Source organism: Antedon bifida, chromosome 2 (assembly GCF_963402885.1).
Source record: "Antedon bifida chromosome 2, ecAntBifi1.1, whole genome shotgun sequence".
Lineage (NCBI taxonomy): Eukaryota > Metazoa > Echinodermata > Crinoidea > Comatulida > Antedonidae > Antedon > Antedon bifida.
In genome coordinates, this window is record NC_136227.1 from 23,784,043 (window position 1) to 23,802,010 (window position 17,968).

Below are 17,968 nucleotides of genomic sequence, written 5' to 3' on the forward strand. Positions count from 1 at the left end.
CACTGACGTATAGTTCGCAGGAAATAGTTGGTTCTACAATTTATTTAAGCCTAAAAGATAGATCTTTATTAGAAAATAGTTATAAATGTAAATATGGGGGGAATAACATGAGACTTCTTCCAGTCTACTGGGTTGAAATTTAATAATAACAAACAAACTGAATAATAACTGATTGCATACATTTTATTAGGCTATACAGAGCAATAACAAAAGATAACAACAGTGTAGAACAGGTTTTACAAACAGGCACTGTTGATTTGACAATATACTGTTTTAGATAATATTTAGATACGCTTATATTACAAATATACCTCTAAAATATTTATTATATCTTTATATCGATACGTCGTTAGTTTCAATTTTTAAGTTGATAAAATTTCGATTTGACGATTCGCTGTGACGGTGACGATATGTTCAGGTGGACCCTCCGTCACTCACCCACTGGATGCGCCCCTGGCGATACCGTTACGAAACTTAGCCAGGTAACTAAAACTGACAGTGTTTAATATTGTTATAGATTTAACATTAGGCGGCGCTGTTAGATTTTATGTTCAGAATCAGAGTAATCTTTTTCCGTATGCGAATTTTTTTTTTGTATGTGAAAAATAGAGGAAAAAAAAAATATTTAACGATCGTTAAATCTTGCGTACTATTCACACTATGTGACCCAGAATCGTCCAATCAAATGACAGGAATAGATTTAAGTGTTATAATATAAAAGTAAATAATGGCTCAAAGCAGAAGGACATTCGGGTAAAGTAATAAATGGCGTCAGAGCAGTAACGTTTGGTTGTTCTAAACTCCCCTTTAGAAGTTTAGGCCTACAACAATGTTATCAACAATACTAAAAGCAACTACATTATGTACAAGAAAAGGAAATGATAACTCGATTTTCAAGTTTAGCAACATATTTTGTTCTGTTGTTGCAGTAATAGTTTCAACGATGGCTTGTTACAAATACATAAAATGAACAATCTTGCTACGTACTTATACTGTACTATGTTACGTCGTTTTATAAATTAATGAAACCTAACCTAAGAGTAACCTTCACAGTAATATAAAATATTTATTCAAAAGGCTATGAAGAGATGAAGAGACATTACCATAATATGTAAAAGAAAACAATGATGTAATACCGTACGATACTACTTATTATATAAATATAGTAGAAAAGTTGAGATAGAAACCTTATCCTGCAGTTTGATATGCATTTAAAACAATGTTCGTGTTTATAACTGTGTTTTACAAATATTTGTGATAAGTAATAACATATTACATTAGCTCATCTATTAAGTTAAATGTGGATGTGCATTGTTTTTCATGTTTGCCATTTTAACAATTGTTTTCAATATAATAATGATGAAAAGAAAATGTAAAATCACCACAAAAGAGAAAACAAATCATTCATAAACAGTATTTTACTTGGCAGAATTAGCATTATATTTTATTTTACCTATTATATTATAAACTAAAAAAAAAACAGATAAAAAACACTAAATCCATTTTAATATTTAATAAAAACGTGTTAATCGTAACTTGGTCACTGCGATTCAAGACATTATCTATTTTATAGAAAACTACGTAGCCATATTTATGACATACTGCATAAGCAGATGCATACGAAGATTTCTCATGTGTTATAGGCCTACAAATCGTGTTATTCTTTGTCATTCGTAATTGTTGGTTTCTTAGGCACCGGAGGTTTTTTTCGTGTATCAGTTCCTCTTTCCTTCTCTAAGCCGCCTACACAGATTTCATCATACGTTGTATCAGTATCGGCTATGGCGTCTTCTGTTTGTTTATTTTGGGATAAATTGGTAACGTTCAAATAAAATATCTCATCTTTTGGGGTTTCTTGTTCATAGGTATTGTTCGGCGATTCTGCCAAACAATGCGCTTCTTTTTGCAGTGAAGTGTAACTGTCATCTTGGTCATTTTGTGACGGCTTTGAGATTGTGTTAATCTGAAAGCTCCCAGAATCCTTTTTATTTCCGTTAATCTCGCTCTTCAGTCGTCTGAAATAGGAATTAGTAAGCATAGTTATTACTAAATGGTAAAGGTTTAAACAATGTTATGGCATCACTGACGATATTACAGATGAAAGGTTGTAAGTTGATTATTCAATGAATGCAAATAAATAAAATAAAGGTCTAACCAGGGTCATTTGACACATACCTCAATTTTTCAAGAACCACAACGGTAGAAATAACTAACAATGCGACCAACGATGAGAGCACATATATAGCTATCTTTGATCCTAAATAAGAAAATGTATAAACAATTCGATTATTTAGTAGATGAAATTAATGTATAAATAATTCATTTATTTAGTAGATGAAAGTAAATGTATAAATAACTCGTTTATTTAGTAGATGAGATTAAATGTATAAACAGTTAGTTCACTTAGGCCTAGATAAGAGTTATAAAAAAAACCAACAAACACTGCTATTTTAAAATATCGTTCTACTGTTTTTCTTTATTTCGTAGCATACTGAGGCTTTTAGCATAAAGCACTATATAATAGAATCTGAATTATTGCAAAGAACGAAACCTGACCTGTTTTATTTTCTGGAATTTTAATTGTCCATATTTCACTCCATGGCCCTGTAATTGCTGCTGTATTCACTGCCCTAACTCTAACTTGATATACCATGTCATAATCTAAAAAGTTACGAATAGTTGCTTCGGTCTGGTCATAATGAACTTGAAATGTTTCCCAAGCTTCTTTAATCCCAGTTTGGTAACCAACGTCGTAATGTAATAAACTGTCACACTGCAACCGCGTAGGATTGAAATCTACAGCCTTCGAAAAAAGTAAACCTAACTACAGTAAAATGTCGTTTACATTATTATTAACACATAAAAGTTGATCGATCAAAATTCGATACTGTCTATATACTTGTGACTGGCCAATTTTAAGGCAGGTAAAACAATACACTAGCTCAAAAAAAGGATGTATTATTAAGCTACAACAACAATAAGGTAATTCAAAAATACATTGAAAATGCCCACCTTCCAATTTACTACAATAGTGTCCTTGATGGTTGACAATGTTTCTATCTTTGGCGAATCAAGAGGTTCTGTAATGAATTATTCATCTTTAGATTCCAGCGAAGAACATTAATTCTAAACCGCCCGGTGATATACTGAAATTTAATTAATTAATTTGAAACGAGTTCGAACAATATATATATAAAAGTATCTCTTCGGAGATCCCGCCTCGTGAATAAAAATACTGTAAGATGAGGGCGTATCAATTTGATCTCTGGTGCGCGTGCGTACAACTGAGGACTAGTGCTGTTCCGCCGTACCACGCCGAGAATGTTAAAGAGTCGCTATCCAATCGAGTTCGAACAATACCATGAAAGCCCCAGTGGTCTAATGGTTAGGACATCTGCATATCAAGCAGGCGGTCCGAGTTCGAGTCTCGGTTGGGGCGACTTTTTCTCATTCTCACAGATTTCCTCATCTTTATCGTTTCAAATTAATTAATTAAATTTCAGTATATCACCGGGCGGTTTAGAATTAATGTTCTTTGCCTGATTTGTTTATATATATAAAAGTATCTCTTCGGAGATCCCGCCTCGTGAATAAAAATACTGTAAGATGAGGGCGTATCAATTTGATCTCTGGTGCGCGTGCGTACAACTGAGGACTAGTGCTGTTCCGCCGTACCACGCCGAGAATGTTAAAGAGTCGCTATCCAATCGAGTTCGAACAATACCATGAAAGCCCCAGTGGTCTAATGGTTAGGACATCTGCATATCAAGCAGGCGGTCCGAGTTCGAGTCTCGGTTGGGGCGACTTTTTCTCATTCTCACAGATTTCCTCATCTTTATCGTTTCAAATTAATTAATTAAATTTCAGTATATCACCGGGCGGTTTAGAATTAATGTTCTTTGCCTGATTTGTTTATATATATAAAAGTATCTCTTCGGAGATCCCGCCTCGTGAATAAAAATACTGTAAGATGAGGGCGTATCAATTTGATCTCTGGTGCGCGTGCGTACAACTGAGGACTAGTGCTGTTCCGCCGTACCACGCCGAGAATGTTAAAGAGTCGCGCTATCCAATCGAGTTCGAACAATACCATGAAAGCCCCAGTGGTCTAATGGTTAGGACATCTGCATATCAAGCAGGCGGTCCGAGTTCGAGTCTCGGTTGGGGCGACTTTTTCTCATTCTCACAGATTTCCTCATCTTTATCGTTTCAAATTAATTAATTAAATTTCAGTATATCACCGGGCGGTTTAGAATTAATGTTCTTTGCCTGATTTGTTTATATATATATATATTTATATATATTGTATACATACATACGCCGTACCACGTCGAGAATAAGAGTCGCTATCAAACCGGGTTTGAACAATACCGTGAAAGCCCCAGTGGTGTAATGGTTAGGACATGTACATAATATCAAGCGGAAGGTTCGAATCTCGGTTGGGGCTTTTTTTCTCATATATATATATCTATAGGATATATAAATCCAAAGGCAAATTACTGAAAAATGACAATGCTGTGGGTATCAGTGGCTGGATCTCAATGGAGATACAAAAAAAAACCAAAAGCTAAATCAAAACGATAAAGTAAAACAGCCAGAAAAGTTAGCAGAGCTATAGGATATATATAAATTAAACTAATTGATCATGTTTTTGAACTTACCAAGACAAATAGTTCTGATTCTTGTAACAGTTTTTATAGGACCTCCAATGTCATCATAACCAATCTTTTTGAAAACTTGAACCTTTACTTCAATTGTTGTGTTTGGTACTAAGTCATTGATTGTTGACACACTTTGTATTGTTTTCTGACAAAGCCAATCGGTGGTGCTGCGATAACATAATGTATAAGCAGTAGCCGGTCCAGTTCCAAAGTCTTCGCCAAATACCCATAAGTGAGACACATCTATACTAGTTGCTCGTATATCAGTCACGTTCAATCTTCTCAATATATACGGCAAAGCTGTATTAATTTACACACAATTGATGTACTTTAATTATTATCATTGTACGATTAATTTTTGATATATGACTATACTTTTACACGGAAAGGTAATTGTGATTTTACTGTAGTAGGTAACCATAGTCTTCATCTGCCTCTATCACATTGACTTAAAATTTTCAAGATTTTGTTTATATGATTAAGCTAATCGATAATATAATATTCAATCAATTCAAGGACTGCTGTATTATGAAACCTCATAGTAATTCTTTAAAGATAACATTACACATTAAAATAGGAATACTCAACCATACGTCCTTTGAAATCACATGGTTTACCTCAAATCTAACTTAAATATTTTGTTTTTGCCATGCAAACATTTAAATATTACCTATTTAACTAAAATATACCTTAGATGGCGAATTATTTTGCCTAAAACTAACGTTACACCAATGCTTGTGTAAAACATACCAATACTGCAGTCGGCCCCTGTCCATTCAGGAGTACATCCATTATCACAGCTTCCATTACGATGACAATTTGATGAGTCTTGGCAGTGACATGGATAGTTACACAAAGCACCAAAGTGACCATTGGAACAAGTACGATCATGCACCAATTCTGATTGAAATTTAAATAAAATTTACATTTACATTTCCAGTGGTAGATCATTCTTGGAAGAAGCTCTTTCCCGGACAACTACCTCTGGACAATCACCACCAGGACAAATAAAACCTTGACAACTACCCTCCTCCTGAACAATCACCCGTAGGATATCTACCCCAAGTACAATTAAACATTAGGACAACTACCTTCCAGGACAACATACACACCACTGGACAACCACACCTTTAGGATAACTAATCTCAAATGACACCCACTCCTGATAGAAAGGTAATTAATTATTTCATTTAATTTGTTCGCCTTTTTCAATAACAAATTACGGTTAAAAGGTATACATAAACCTTTCAAAATTGGTCCAATATTAGGCATAGAAAATACTAACCACTTCTTATTTCTTACATAACATTACAAAATATATAGGCCTACTGTAACAGCACTCTTAACCTACATACCATCAAAGTTGTCCGTGTAGTGGTCCTACAAATTGGCTGTGTGGCTGTCAGGGCTGCACCGGTTCCACACCGGACAACCCTAGATTCCATCTTACCGGGATCCACAAACGATTCCATTACAGTGCTAGAAAGGGTCACTTCGTTGTTCCTTTTCTTCATAATTGTAAAAGTTTTCTATATAGAGCAACGTCCTTGCCCAATGCCCTACCATTTAAATCCGAAACCTAATATCATTTAATATTTTGTGGTTCGACTAAAGCAATATCCCACCTCAAAATCTACTATAGACACTCTCTATGACAACATTTTCCCACTTAAAATGTTCATCATCATTATTGGGCTACTGTAATTTTTTTCATTTTTTATTTAGGTAATCAAGTCACTCATTGACCGTTGTTATGGTAGTAAACAAGATTTAAAACTGGAGGTTCAGTAGTACGTGTAAATACTCGTATGTGCTTTCGGAAAAGTAGAGGTTACCCGATGGGCTGGTCCATTTCAATCCATGTCGTTGCGAACATACGGATGAGCGCCGTTGAGTGGCACTCGACACGAAGTGACCTTTAGGAAGAAGAAAACTCGTACATGTGTCGTCCTAGTTGTCCAGGAAACCTATAAAAAATATTGGTCACCCAAAACAAATTGCAATAGTTTTTAAACCTTTTTTTTAAATCTGATTCAGTACCTAGTACTTTTTTTCAAAATCTACAAACATCTGGACTGACTGATGTAACATTATCAAATGAAGTACCATATAGGAGCTATTTCTAATTATCAATCCAATGATACAAAACATGAAGTTTACATGCAAACATGGTAAAGTGGTTTGGTAAAAATTGTACTTTTTGAATTTTTTTTTCCAAAATTTCAATTTTTCAAGAATTATATTTTAGTAAAAATGGAACTTGATGACATATTTTTTAAAACACAGTTTCACAAATATTTTGACTATAATGAAAAATTTACAATATCAAAACTGAAACGCGATTTGGTCCAAACCAGAACAAAACTGCCATTTTTTCTCAATTGAATTTTCCACTTGGAATTTCATGAAACCTTGATAACATGACTACCCTATTATAACTAAATATTGGTAAGTTTTAGTGAGGCCACATCTCATAAACATTGTCCTAATGAGTATGGAGGGTGGTTTTCCTGGTGAGCGGGATTGTGGGTTGTTCGGGTGGTAGTTGTCCGAGAAGTAGCTGTACAGGGGTTAGTTGAGACCACTTTGATTACCATTACTTGGTGTTGGGGTTCACATACTGATACAAAGAATTACTTACAATTATACCAAAAAGACGTATGGAACAAAATAATTGACTTTCGGAAATATATATTATATGAAAATCTAAAAAATTGAAAACGATGAATTTTTAGCTGCAACGGACTCCAAATACACTTAAACTATTTAAAAAAGGTAAGCAAAGACTACGCATGATACACCAGTTAGGAATTTGAGTATAAGTCTAGTTGTTAGTTTTATATGTTTTTAATGTTATACAAGCACCGTCATCATCATCATTCTAGTCAATCGGAGGGCATTATACAGTGTCTTTTCTGAATAGGATATCGTACTCGACAGCGATTATTATGATGAAATATTTAACTACTTCGATTACGTTCTGTTACCTTGGCATTGAGGTCCAGTATATCCTTCGTAACATGTTCCATTACATCCAAACTTTCGATCACAATGACTGACGTCACACTGGCACCTCTGCTGACAATCAGAGCCATACTTTCCAGGAGAACATTCTACAAAATGTCCATAATCAAATTTATACCCTTGTATATATATATATATGACTATTTGTAATCATTATACAAATGTAAAGGTTGTTTTTGGTACTCTTTTTGACAGACACACTAACCAACCACTAACGCTTTCAGAATATCACAATAATTAATTGCGCATGAATAGAAGTAGACATGGTATAAAGATATTTTTTCAGCATTTTAAATCTTGGATTATGTAGTTTCAGTATTTGTGAAAATCTCAAACAATTCCGACTTTTGTCTGATTTCCCTTGCATGTGCCACATATTATAATAGACTACTATTTTTTTTATCATTAATCTTCATATAAAAATACTAAATACCATTATCATATTTATATAATATAATTAGTGAGTCATTATGACTACAGTATATAAATATACTTATGGCTTTTTTATGGAGGCCAAGACATATTAAAATCAAATAATTATTTTAAATAAACACAGAAACCAAGCACTGAATAAAATTGATATTATGTAAAATTAATATTAGATGTATCGTACCGTCAAGACAGTCTGGACCAGTATATCCATCGGTGCACGAACATCCCTGTGGTGACGGCGGACACATTACCTTTCCCATACACGATTCGATATCCTTACTTGAACAAAATATACTGCAATATCTTCCAAACGTATCCGAACCACATGCTATATTTCGAATAAAAGTAATGAAAAAGAAGTTATTTCATAATATTTTACTACTACCTTAACTGATACTTGCTATGTTATATATGTTATACTCTCTTGATGATATTATTGTTACTGGTTTTTTAAAGACTTTGTTATGTACATTAGTAGTCACCTTTAAAAAAGAAGGAAAACTATCTCATGATGTAGTTATAAATAATATTTCAGGATATGGTGTCCTTGAAATTACAAAATCGTATTACGTGATATTGTACCGTATAAGGTTTGCCTATAATAAGGTAAGATACTTACTTAATTATTGTTAGTAATTATTTAAATGTAGACCTAGGATGTAAGTTCTACTTGGGCATGTACACAAATGACCAAGAACTGTGCTTTGAATTGATGAATTGATGCGTCAGTTGTTAATGTGAAATAATTTGTTTTAGTGTCGAATTATTATTGAGCAGGTTTGAGTTAAATCTGAAAACATGAATTAGTATAAAACCCGTTGAAGTATCAGATGAATTATGTCTTGCCAGGTCTTAAATACAATACTAAACTTTGATTATTAGAAACTTGGCCTAATATGTGTTCATATTTTGTTTCTCTGTTACATTAAATATATGTTATACTGTATACAATTGTACATAAGCTATAGGAACAAAGGAGGTAACACTTCACACACCTATTTCACAATTGATACCACGAAACCCGACGGTACACACACATGCTCCTGTTACGTCATCACAAACTCCACCATTGTAACAAGTTGGACAGTTCCGTAAACAATCAGGTGGTCCCCATTTACGAAGAGGACACTCTGAAAATAAAATGTCACTTCTTTGAAGTAATAATCAATTGTTTATCACAAGTCTGTTAGCATTTGAACATTTAAAGTAAACAATTGTTTTACCTCTGACAATTAAGTTTGTAATTCCTTTATTCCCATTCTCAGAATTTGCTCTAGGTAAGCATTCGTATATTCCAGCATCTTGTTTTCTTACTACATCTATCTGGATAAAAAGACTGTTGTTCCATTCATTAAGAGTAATGCCGTTGTGGCGCCACCATTTATCTGTCGAGTTGTCAGCAACCATGTGCATCATTACACGTTCTCCTGTACCGGTTGTCCAAGTTCTTCTAACAGACGTTACTGATGCTACAACATAATATTTAAAATTAACTAATGACTAATATTAAGAACAAGAACAAAATATGTGTTAACTGAATACACTTTTTAAAGGGTATTATAAAATGATAATAAAAATAATGGTCAAATGGTTTTATAAATTGAGAAAACTATTCCTAGTCTATAGACTAGTTGCCATTCAAACTCATTAAGTTGATCTTTTGTGTCTATATATATAATTCCAGAGCCTGCTCTTATTCTTTACGAAGATTGTTAATGTTGTATGGCCGCTAATGTGCGCCTTGCTAAGAGCCCGTTCGGACGTAACAATTTACACATGTAATGGTCGCGAGTGGTGTAAATATTGAGATAAACCAGCTGTTTCAAAAACCCAACCCATGAGGTGGATTGTTCAATTACACCTTATACCGCAAGCTCATTAATCACAAGATAAGGAACAATTTGACCTTACTAGTGTAAAAAGGTGCATGAAATAATTTTGTTTTCATCGTCCGAACGATCACTGGTTTAGCTCTCAAGGGTATTGCACAGTTAACAACTCCTTTATTCGTGGCTGTGCAATGCAACACATGGAATTATTTCACAACAGCATAAGGAACACAAACTCGTCGAAAAGGCATACTACTACGTCATAATCATTCTATTCTCTTATTGGGGAAAGATTGTTCAAAAACTTACCATATTTACTTAAGACGATTGATACAATATCACTAGATACATGTCTACACATTCCTAAATGTGCATTAGCTTTTGCGTAAAATACTCCCAGTTTATTAACGCCACTGGCAGAGTCAATAAACACACGTAATGCATTGAAGTTTTCAGCACCTGCGACTTGGACACGAGTTCCAGCTGGAAAAATTCTTTCATTGCCCAAAATAGTTCCTATCTTAGATCCTTCAATCCATGTTATTTCACAACCAAGGGAAACTACCTCAGGAACAATTTTACCGATTTGTATATCACTTGTTTGATGATCACTGCCACTATATCCGCCAATAAACGTAGACACCGTAGTATCATCAACGTCAACTCGTGGTGTTTCACAAAAAAATGTAAAATCCAAGATTTTGTCTGAAAATAACCAAAATATATTACTACTACTGTATATTTTACTTGTATAAAAGCAGCGGTAAAATATGTATCTGTATTTCAAATGAGTTAGTAACTTTCACGTTACCTATAGCTTCCTTACCTTCCCCTGATGTAACGATTATTTGACTTGAACCAATTGATGTATAATTCTTTCCTTCAATCTGCCTCTGTAAAATAATTCTTATTTCATAGTTAGTTCTTGGTTCTAAATCTTCAATGTCTAGTCGCATTAAATCGTCTACATTTACTTCGCTCGATAATATAAAAGGAAATCCAGAGTTCGGTGGTGTCCGATAGATTACTTGGTATTTTGTGACGGGCCCGGTTCCGTAGTCAACACTACTCGTCCATGGTTCCCAGCTTATAGTTATACTGTTTTCTGTAACACTTGTAGTTGGGTCACGTTTGAGAATTGGCAAAGCTGATAATGATAAAGTCTGAATGTTTTAAAGCATGTTGTGTTACATAATGACGAGTGTTCAACGATAAAATCGTATAAGAACAAAAAATGAAATTCGTATCGAGTTTATTTATACTATTAATATTTAGTGAGTAAATAATATATTACAGTGTATGTTTATGAGCATTGCTTATTTGTTTTAATTGATGATTGAACTACAAAGAAAAAGAGCTTATACGATTTCTTGAATATAAAACTAACTTACCTATTTGACAATCAGACCCACCCCATCCACTAGTACAGCTGACGTCATTTAAACATTCTCCAGTATGTTTGTCACAGCCTGCTATTATGTCTGTTGTGTCACTCTCGCAATGACAAGTATATTGACAAAATTCACCGAGCATACCAGGTGGACAGGAGAGGTGTTCTGATTTGTAAAATATTAATCAAGTTATCAATTGTTTGATATTAACAATCATAATAAATACATTTGTATAGATAGAAAAGTATAACGATCGTTTGACTGATGTTACACTCACCTAGACATGTCTTTCCTGTATAACCCGGATGACACACAGAATCCTCAGCACAACCTTTGTGTCTATCGCACACATTCGTCGGACAATGACACACAAATGCACAGTCCGGACCATACATTCCCAGTATACATTCTATGCATCATTTAAAAGTTATTTATATTTATTATTTATTTTAACCTAAGACAAAAGTGTCACTTTATACGCCCCTCTCCCGCCCCATTTGGTTTATTTACTAAGCACAGCGTATTCTATTCTATTCTATTCTATTACAGTTTTTATATGGCGCCTCACAAAGAACTAGCCTAACAATACTAGTAATTTATTAAAAAGAAGAGTTTTAAGTTGAAGTTTAAATAGAGGTGCCGAATTCGCTCCTCTCAAATCGACAGGTAGCGTGTTCCAGATCCGCAAACCGTCACCAGCTTTCCGATTAGATTGGGAACGTAAAGTCGGGGGGATCATTGGAGGAGCGAAGTCGACATCAGTAATTAAATAAAGTTGATCACGGTTAAGCTTAATTGAATCAAAAAGGTACAAAGGAACAACAGAGTAAATACATTTATAAAGAAAAACAATGATTTTGTACAAAATTCTTTTTTTTATATGAAGCCAATGGAGATATTTCAATAAACCATCCGAGGGCTGATCCCGTCCACACGCAAAGACCAGCCGCGCCGCCTTATTTTGCAATCGCAAATTACGGAGTTGGTAATTCAATGACTTGTATAAAGTATTTACTTGAGAGGACATATTCAAAGAGCTATCAAACATCACATCAAAGTTTTTAATACATTTTGATAGACGAATAATAATATTGTTATCTATTTTTAATTCAAGATCTGGTAGCGCGACACGATTATTTGCAATGCAAAAGAACTCAGTTTTCTAAAAAAAAAAGTAGGACTATAGCAATTTGAATTATACATTTTTGAGATACAAACCAACATAACGATGTCTTACAAATACGACTAATTACCTTGATCACATTCATGTCCAGTGTACCCAGCATAGCAAGAGCAACTGAGTGGACGTGGAGGGCAAAACGTCTTTCCAATGTGTCCTGTTACAGAATTTATAGAACACTCTCTTCCCCAGTTCGACGATTCACAACCTGAAATACAAAGCCTCGGTTGAGTAATATAACATGCAATTTGTACAGAAATACATCCAAGCTTGTAAATACAGTCTTTCTCATTGCAATTTATTCTTTGCTAAAGGTTTTAAACCGATTTACTGAAAGTAAATAGATGGTATATAATTAAAGCCAAAATAATTCGATTTTCAAATATTACGTTTCCCATATAAGATAATATTAAAGTAAACATAACCATAATATTTAACTTCCATACAGTACCAGGAAAGATTAGTGTATTGCTCAATCTTCCCTGCTAGTACATCTATAATTACACATACCACACCAAACTACAAATGCAGCTACTGTCTATTTAGGGTCCAAAACTGTACCATGTCAACTGTACAATAGATAGACAGCAGTGACGTTATTTGCACGAAATCAAATCAAATTGTAGGATTTATGTTTACATAAAAAAAAAATGAAATGTAAAACAAATTTTGTGTAAACATTACCCTTTGAACAATCAACACCTTCGAACCCAGCCGTGCAGATACATAAGCCGGTAATGTGATCGCATATTCCACCGTTGTAACATACAGGACAATTTAAATCACAATCTGTTCCCCACTTCCTTTTCGAACATCCTATTCGAAAAATTTGATATAATAAGATAATCCTTATAATAACTATGGTTCTGTCTTTCTTTTACACAAGTCAGGCTTTATCATATTACAATCAAACGTCTATCGTTTATTGATTACACAAGTTATCACATGGCTTCAAAGTTCTCCTATTGGCCAAACGGTCAAATCAGCAAAAATTATTCTTCTACATGAAATTTAATCTTTAAAACCGCTTTTGACATGCAGAATACCTATAATTATTGATTTTTACAAAAATCAGTATCAGGCCTAATGTGTTTTTCAGCTATTTTCAAAATTGTCATATTCCGTTTTAATTATAGTTAGTTTAATATTGTATATTCCAGATATTGCGTAATTTCGTACATAACATATTACCACCATGATTATTAGTTGCTTATTCATAAGTTGCATTACATTTTTTAGATTTAAACTTTTTATTAAACCAAACCTTCAACAAATTAGTATAGTTGACCACTACAATGCTACACTCTAAACAATCATTTGTTTTTAAAGTTTATAAGATCATGCATACCTTTAACATTGATTTGAATAATGGCATGCCTTCCGTCCCTTCCTGTTTCATGTAAGTAACACTCATATACACCCGCATCTGCCGTACGAACATTGGTCAATTCAAGGCTACTTTTACCATTGTATGAGGTTATAACATTTCCGCCATTATGTCGCCACCTGTAACTACCTGTCCCATAGCTGGTTACCATTATTAAGCCTGTCAAATCATCACCGATGCTTGCAGTTAAAGATCGATACTTAGGAACAACAGTTGCTATGCGGAAAAATAGTGTTGAATTAAATTCATTATTATATTAATTATATTAAGTTGTTAATGTTTTAGTTTTATTTTTGTTACAGTTAACATTACGCATACCATAACAACAATAATGTAACAACAATATAAATAGAAGAAAGAAATTACAAGTAATAAGAATGGAAAATAGAGATTAAGAACGAAAAACAATACACGCGTGCGATGTATGCAGTTTATGTCTAAATGAGTTCATGTACCTGTCGCCATCGTTAATATTGTCCGACGGAAGGCGTAAAGAAAAAAAAGATCATGTCAATCCTATCGGGTCAATGTTTAAGCATGGAAGTATAGACTTTACACAAGACTGAATATTATTTTGGTCTTTAAAATGATCTTATACTATAAGGCCTATGACATACAGACGTGTTGATAATTGTATTCTGATCTATTGTTATTGATGCCGATGACTTTTCCTTTCCCCATACCATTTCAGACGATCAGTCTATAGAAAATGAAACCAAATATAAAAATAGAAAAGTAGGCCTACCATTTGAATTTAGAATAACAAAAGGTATAAATTCTTCTTTGTTTTGAGCCATTGCTTTTCCGTAAAACGATCCTACTTTTGCAATACCACTACTGTTGGGCATTGTCATTATCAAAGCCTGGTATTCTGAAGTCGTTTCTGTGCCTAAACTTGTTCCAGTTGGAAAGAATGAATTATCTAAGACTATCGGCGGGTTGTCACCATCCGTCCATTCCACTTCATTTTCATTAGAATCAGTTTCTGTAAAGATATTTTGACCTAGAAATATTGATGTTGATTCTTCTGATTTATGTAGGTATCCACCAAAATTAACCTCATCGTTTGCATCAACCACGGCACTATTAACCACTATTGTGAAATCCAAAACATCTGTAAAATATAATATTGTATCTTATTTACGTATAGATACCATTGTGGTATTGGCTAAAAACAAAATATGGTACAAATTTTAGTAAAACTTCCCATCACAAAAAAAGCAATAACATCACGTCACCTCTTCAAAACACATTATTATACTGCCATTGTGCTTAAGTAATACCTTACTCCAGGAATAATAGATCTCTATACTGTGTACAATTTAAATTTAAAAGCACTTGGATCAAAGCATGGATTAAAGAATAGAAGGATATGCATAGACGTGAGATCAAGGGTTCCTTGACTCTCGCCGACAGACCGCGGACCGCCCACAATGTTACAGTTTAATTAACCGCATGGAAACAACGAAACGGTCGCGTGCCTAATATATTGTTTACTGACATTTAACCTTGTTGGCTACGCTTCTTTCGCGCGTTCTTTGGTTTCCGGTCCTTCATAGAAACTTTACTGTTACCACATAGCCTACAAATCGTTTGCAGACACAACTGGTGATTGCTCATTTTCTATCTAGAAAATAGAAAATATTGTTGCACCTATGTATTCACATATTTGAACAGTATAATCAGTGGCGTAACGACTATGTGCGCTCACTGGCTAAACCCAGGGGCCCTGAAGCTTGCTAGGTAACGTATCGCAACTATACATAGCCAGCCAATCCCGGATCAGGGATCGCTGTTTTCATTCAATTAGGCCCGGTGATCGGATGTGATGTGGATGACATAACCACTAGCCAATCAAAAGGCACTACAATTTAAATATAATCACATCGATAATTAAGGAGATTTATGAAGAAACCACTGCTTAGCCATATATTAAAAACACGATTGTTGTATGTGTGAACACCGGCCACGCTAACAACATACATGGTCAAATGCATAATTTAATATTCTATAGATTAACGCAATTTTTAATGACAGAAGATGGCAGGCAAATAATGATAATTCAAATATAAAAATTGCATATTTTATTAATATTACCAACTACTTAAAATTACCAGTCGTAAGAAAGTGAACTTTTCGTAATCCGATTGTGATGAAACTAAAACAGAATTGTTCAGCAATATATTTTTGTTGTCAATTAATCATCGACGCAGACATGTTAATAGAACATTCAGACTGCGCATACGATTTCTACATGGTTACGTTTTGGTCTCAAAAAATGTAACAGTTGATTCGCAGCGTTTTACAGAGGGCCGCGGTTAGAGACACGGAGTTCAATGAGCGTGTTTGTTTGATTGGCAGCAGTGCTTTAGTATAGGCAAGCGCGTTGTAAAATCGTTTGATGTCACCGTCGATGCATATCCTTCTATTCTTTAATCCATGATCAAAGTAAACTAAGTCAATACAAATAAAAACCCATAAACCATGACACGGCATTGTTGATACAGACACGTGTATTATTTCAGTCTTCAATAGAATTAAAGGACACAATTACAGGCACTATTATGCAAGAAAATATACAAATAAAGCAAAGTTATTAGTGTACGAAATATTAGTACATACATGAGAAGGTGGAGTAGGATATTAGTTTCTGTTTAAATTGATTAAGGTAGGCCTAACATTAATTAATTTCCAATTGTTGGTGTAGATGTATCGCAGTGCCCATTTTATTTATAATTATAGTTATAGTATAGTAACCTACTGCGCTTAAGACTATAATTAAACATTTTGCTTTGTGGAAACTAAAAGAAACAATATGCAGTAATTGAAAGAGAATATAAACAATTTATCTCAAAATATAAAATAGATACATTATCTAAGTAATTATTTACTAACCTGCAGACGTCATTGACGCACCAAATGTCAGAATTGCCAGACTTAGATACTCTTTAGCGTTCAACATGGTAGTAAGCAGTAAGCATGTGACGATTAACTGAGTGTAACTAGTTTATCTTTGAAATTGAATTCATTATTATACGTTCATTTCCGTGTGGCTTTGTAACTTTGAAAGTTTTTTTACATAGTCACCCTTACTCCAGGGAGTAAATCAGACAATAACAAAGTACAAAAGTAGTTCATATCAACAACAATTATTACGCTCCAATAGAATTATTTTACGGAAGAAATAGCAAAACAAATAGTAGAATATAATCTAAAAAATGTATGATACTTATACTAAGTAAATTAAGTTTACATCGTATATGTATTTGAACTAAAAACAGAAAGTGAAACATATAATGAAACACTCGATTTTGTCTTTCTCATCGATATATTATTTTCGAATCAGTTCACATCAATCCACATTGTAATTGATATTGTTTAGCCTACGCAGCAGGCGATAGGTCGTACTGTAGTTTATATATTATATTTTTTAAAAAAAATGTGATATTTGAAATTAAAGACTCAATTTAGCCTTCCTAATTAAACAAAGATGAGTCTACAGCCCTCATACACAATGCCTTTCGATTTGGAACGATCAATGACCAAATCGAATCTATGTGTCGTCGGTCGTTTAAATAGATTGCAGTGTCGAGGTGTAAGGGGCGAGGACACACTTCCCAATATTTCTGATTTCTCCCTAATAACTAATAACAGTGAAACATAAGTTGCCTATCAATAATAATAATAATAATAATAAGATTTATTTCGGCATTTGACAATATTTAGTATTTGAATTTAAAAAACTATTGTCAGCTAGTTTTAATGACAAAGAAAGAAATATTTCTTACAAAAAACGCTGCTCGCTTATTGACGTAACAGTTTTAAAGATATAGTCCCTCTGAAAAATATTTTTTATTTCAAATTTGTTTTTGAATGTGTCATTTTGATTAAAATCAGTATCGAAAGTACGAACCAACTTTATATACAATCGAGTAAACATTCTAGAAATAACGCGCGATTTACCGACGTACTAGTTAGCAGGAAATAGTTTTATGTTGGTTCTAAAATTTAAACTTCAAAATAGATCTGGATTAGAAACTATTTTTATATATAACTATGAGAGA

General features: G+C 33.7%; 2 protein-coding genes across 2 annotated transcripts; both read right to left on the reverse strand.

The window, feature by feature from the left end:
• Positions 1-1,449: 1,449 nt before the first annotated feature.
• Positions 1,450-10,436, reverse strand: LOC144858743 (uncharacterized). The gene is made up of 11 exons (XM_078714847.1): positions 10,256-10,436; positions 9,341-9,586; positions 9,113-9,247; positions 8,299-8,445; positions 7,649-7,774; positions 5,412-5,561; positions 4,662-4,961; positions 3,013-3,080; positions 2,557-2,803; positions 2,176-2,257; positions 1,450-2,015 (listed from the first exon to the last, which is right to left on the reverse strand). Exons 1-11 carry the CDS (start codon positions 10,305-10,307, stop codon positions 1,658-1,660), a joined length of 1,911 nt encoding a protein of 636 aa, XP_078570973.1. The 5' UTR covers positions 10,308-10,436; the 3' UTR covers positions 1,450-1,657.
• Positions 10,437-10,828: 392 nt separating this feature from the next.
• On the reverse strand, positions 10,829-16,872 carry LOC144835523 (uncharacterized). Its single transcript, XM_078690603.1, has 9 exons — positions 16,800-16,872; positions 14,650-15,018; positions 13,866-14,120; positions 13,202-13,333; positions 12,591-12,725; positions 11,615-11,746; positions 11,338-11,502; positions 10,921-11,093; positions 10,829-10,837 (listed from the first exon to the last, which is right to left on the reverse strand). The coding sequence occupies exons 1-9, from the start codon at positions 16,864-16,866 to the stop codon at positions 10,829-10,831; spliced, it is 1,437 nt and encodes a 478-aa protein (XP_078546729.1). The 5' UTR covers positions 16,867-16,872.
• Positions 16,873-17,968: the final 1,096 nt, after the last annotated feature.

Coding starts and splice junctions, on each gene's coding strand:
- LOC144858743 (XM_078714847.1), bottom strand. CDS start 10,307: ATGTGTAGACATGTATCTAGTGATATTGTATCAATCGTCTTAAGTAAA. Junction 8,446..9,112: donor TGGTATCAATTGTGAAATAG/GTGTGTGAAGTG, acceptor TTCGAAATATAG/CATGTGGTTCGGATACGTTT. Junction 5,562..7,648: donor TACTGGACCTCAATGCCAAG/GTAACAGAACGT, acceptor AATTTCAATCAG/AATTGGTGCATGATCGTACT.
- LOC144835523 (XM_078690603.1), bottom strand. CDS start 16,866: ATGTTGAACGCTAAAGAGTATCTAAGTCTGGCAATTCTGACATTTGGT. Junction 11,747..12,590: donor TGGACATGAATGTGATCAAG/GTAATTAGTCGT, acceptor AATGATGCATAG/AATGTATACTGGGAATGTAT. Junction 11,503..11,614: donor TACAGGAAAGACATGTCTAG/GTGAGTGTAACA, acceptor TTTACAAATCAG/AACACCTCTCCTGTCCACCT.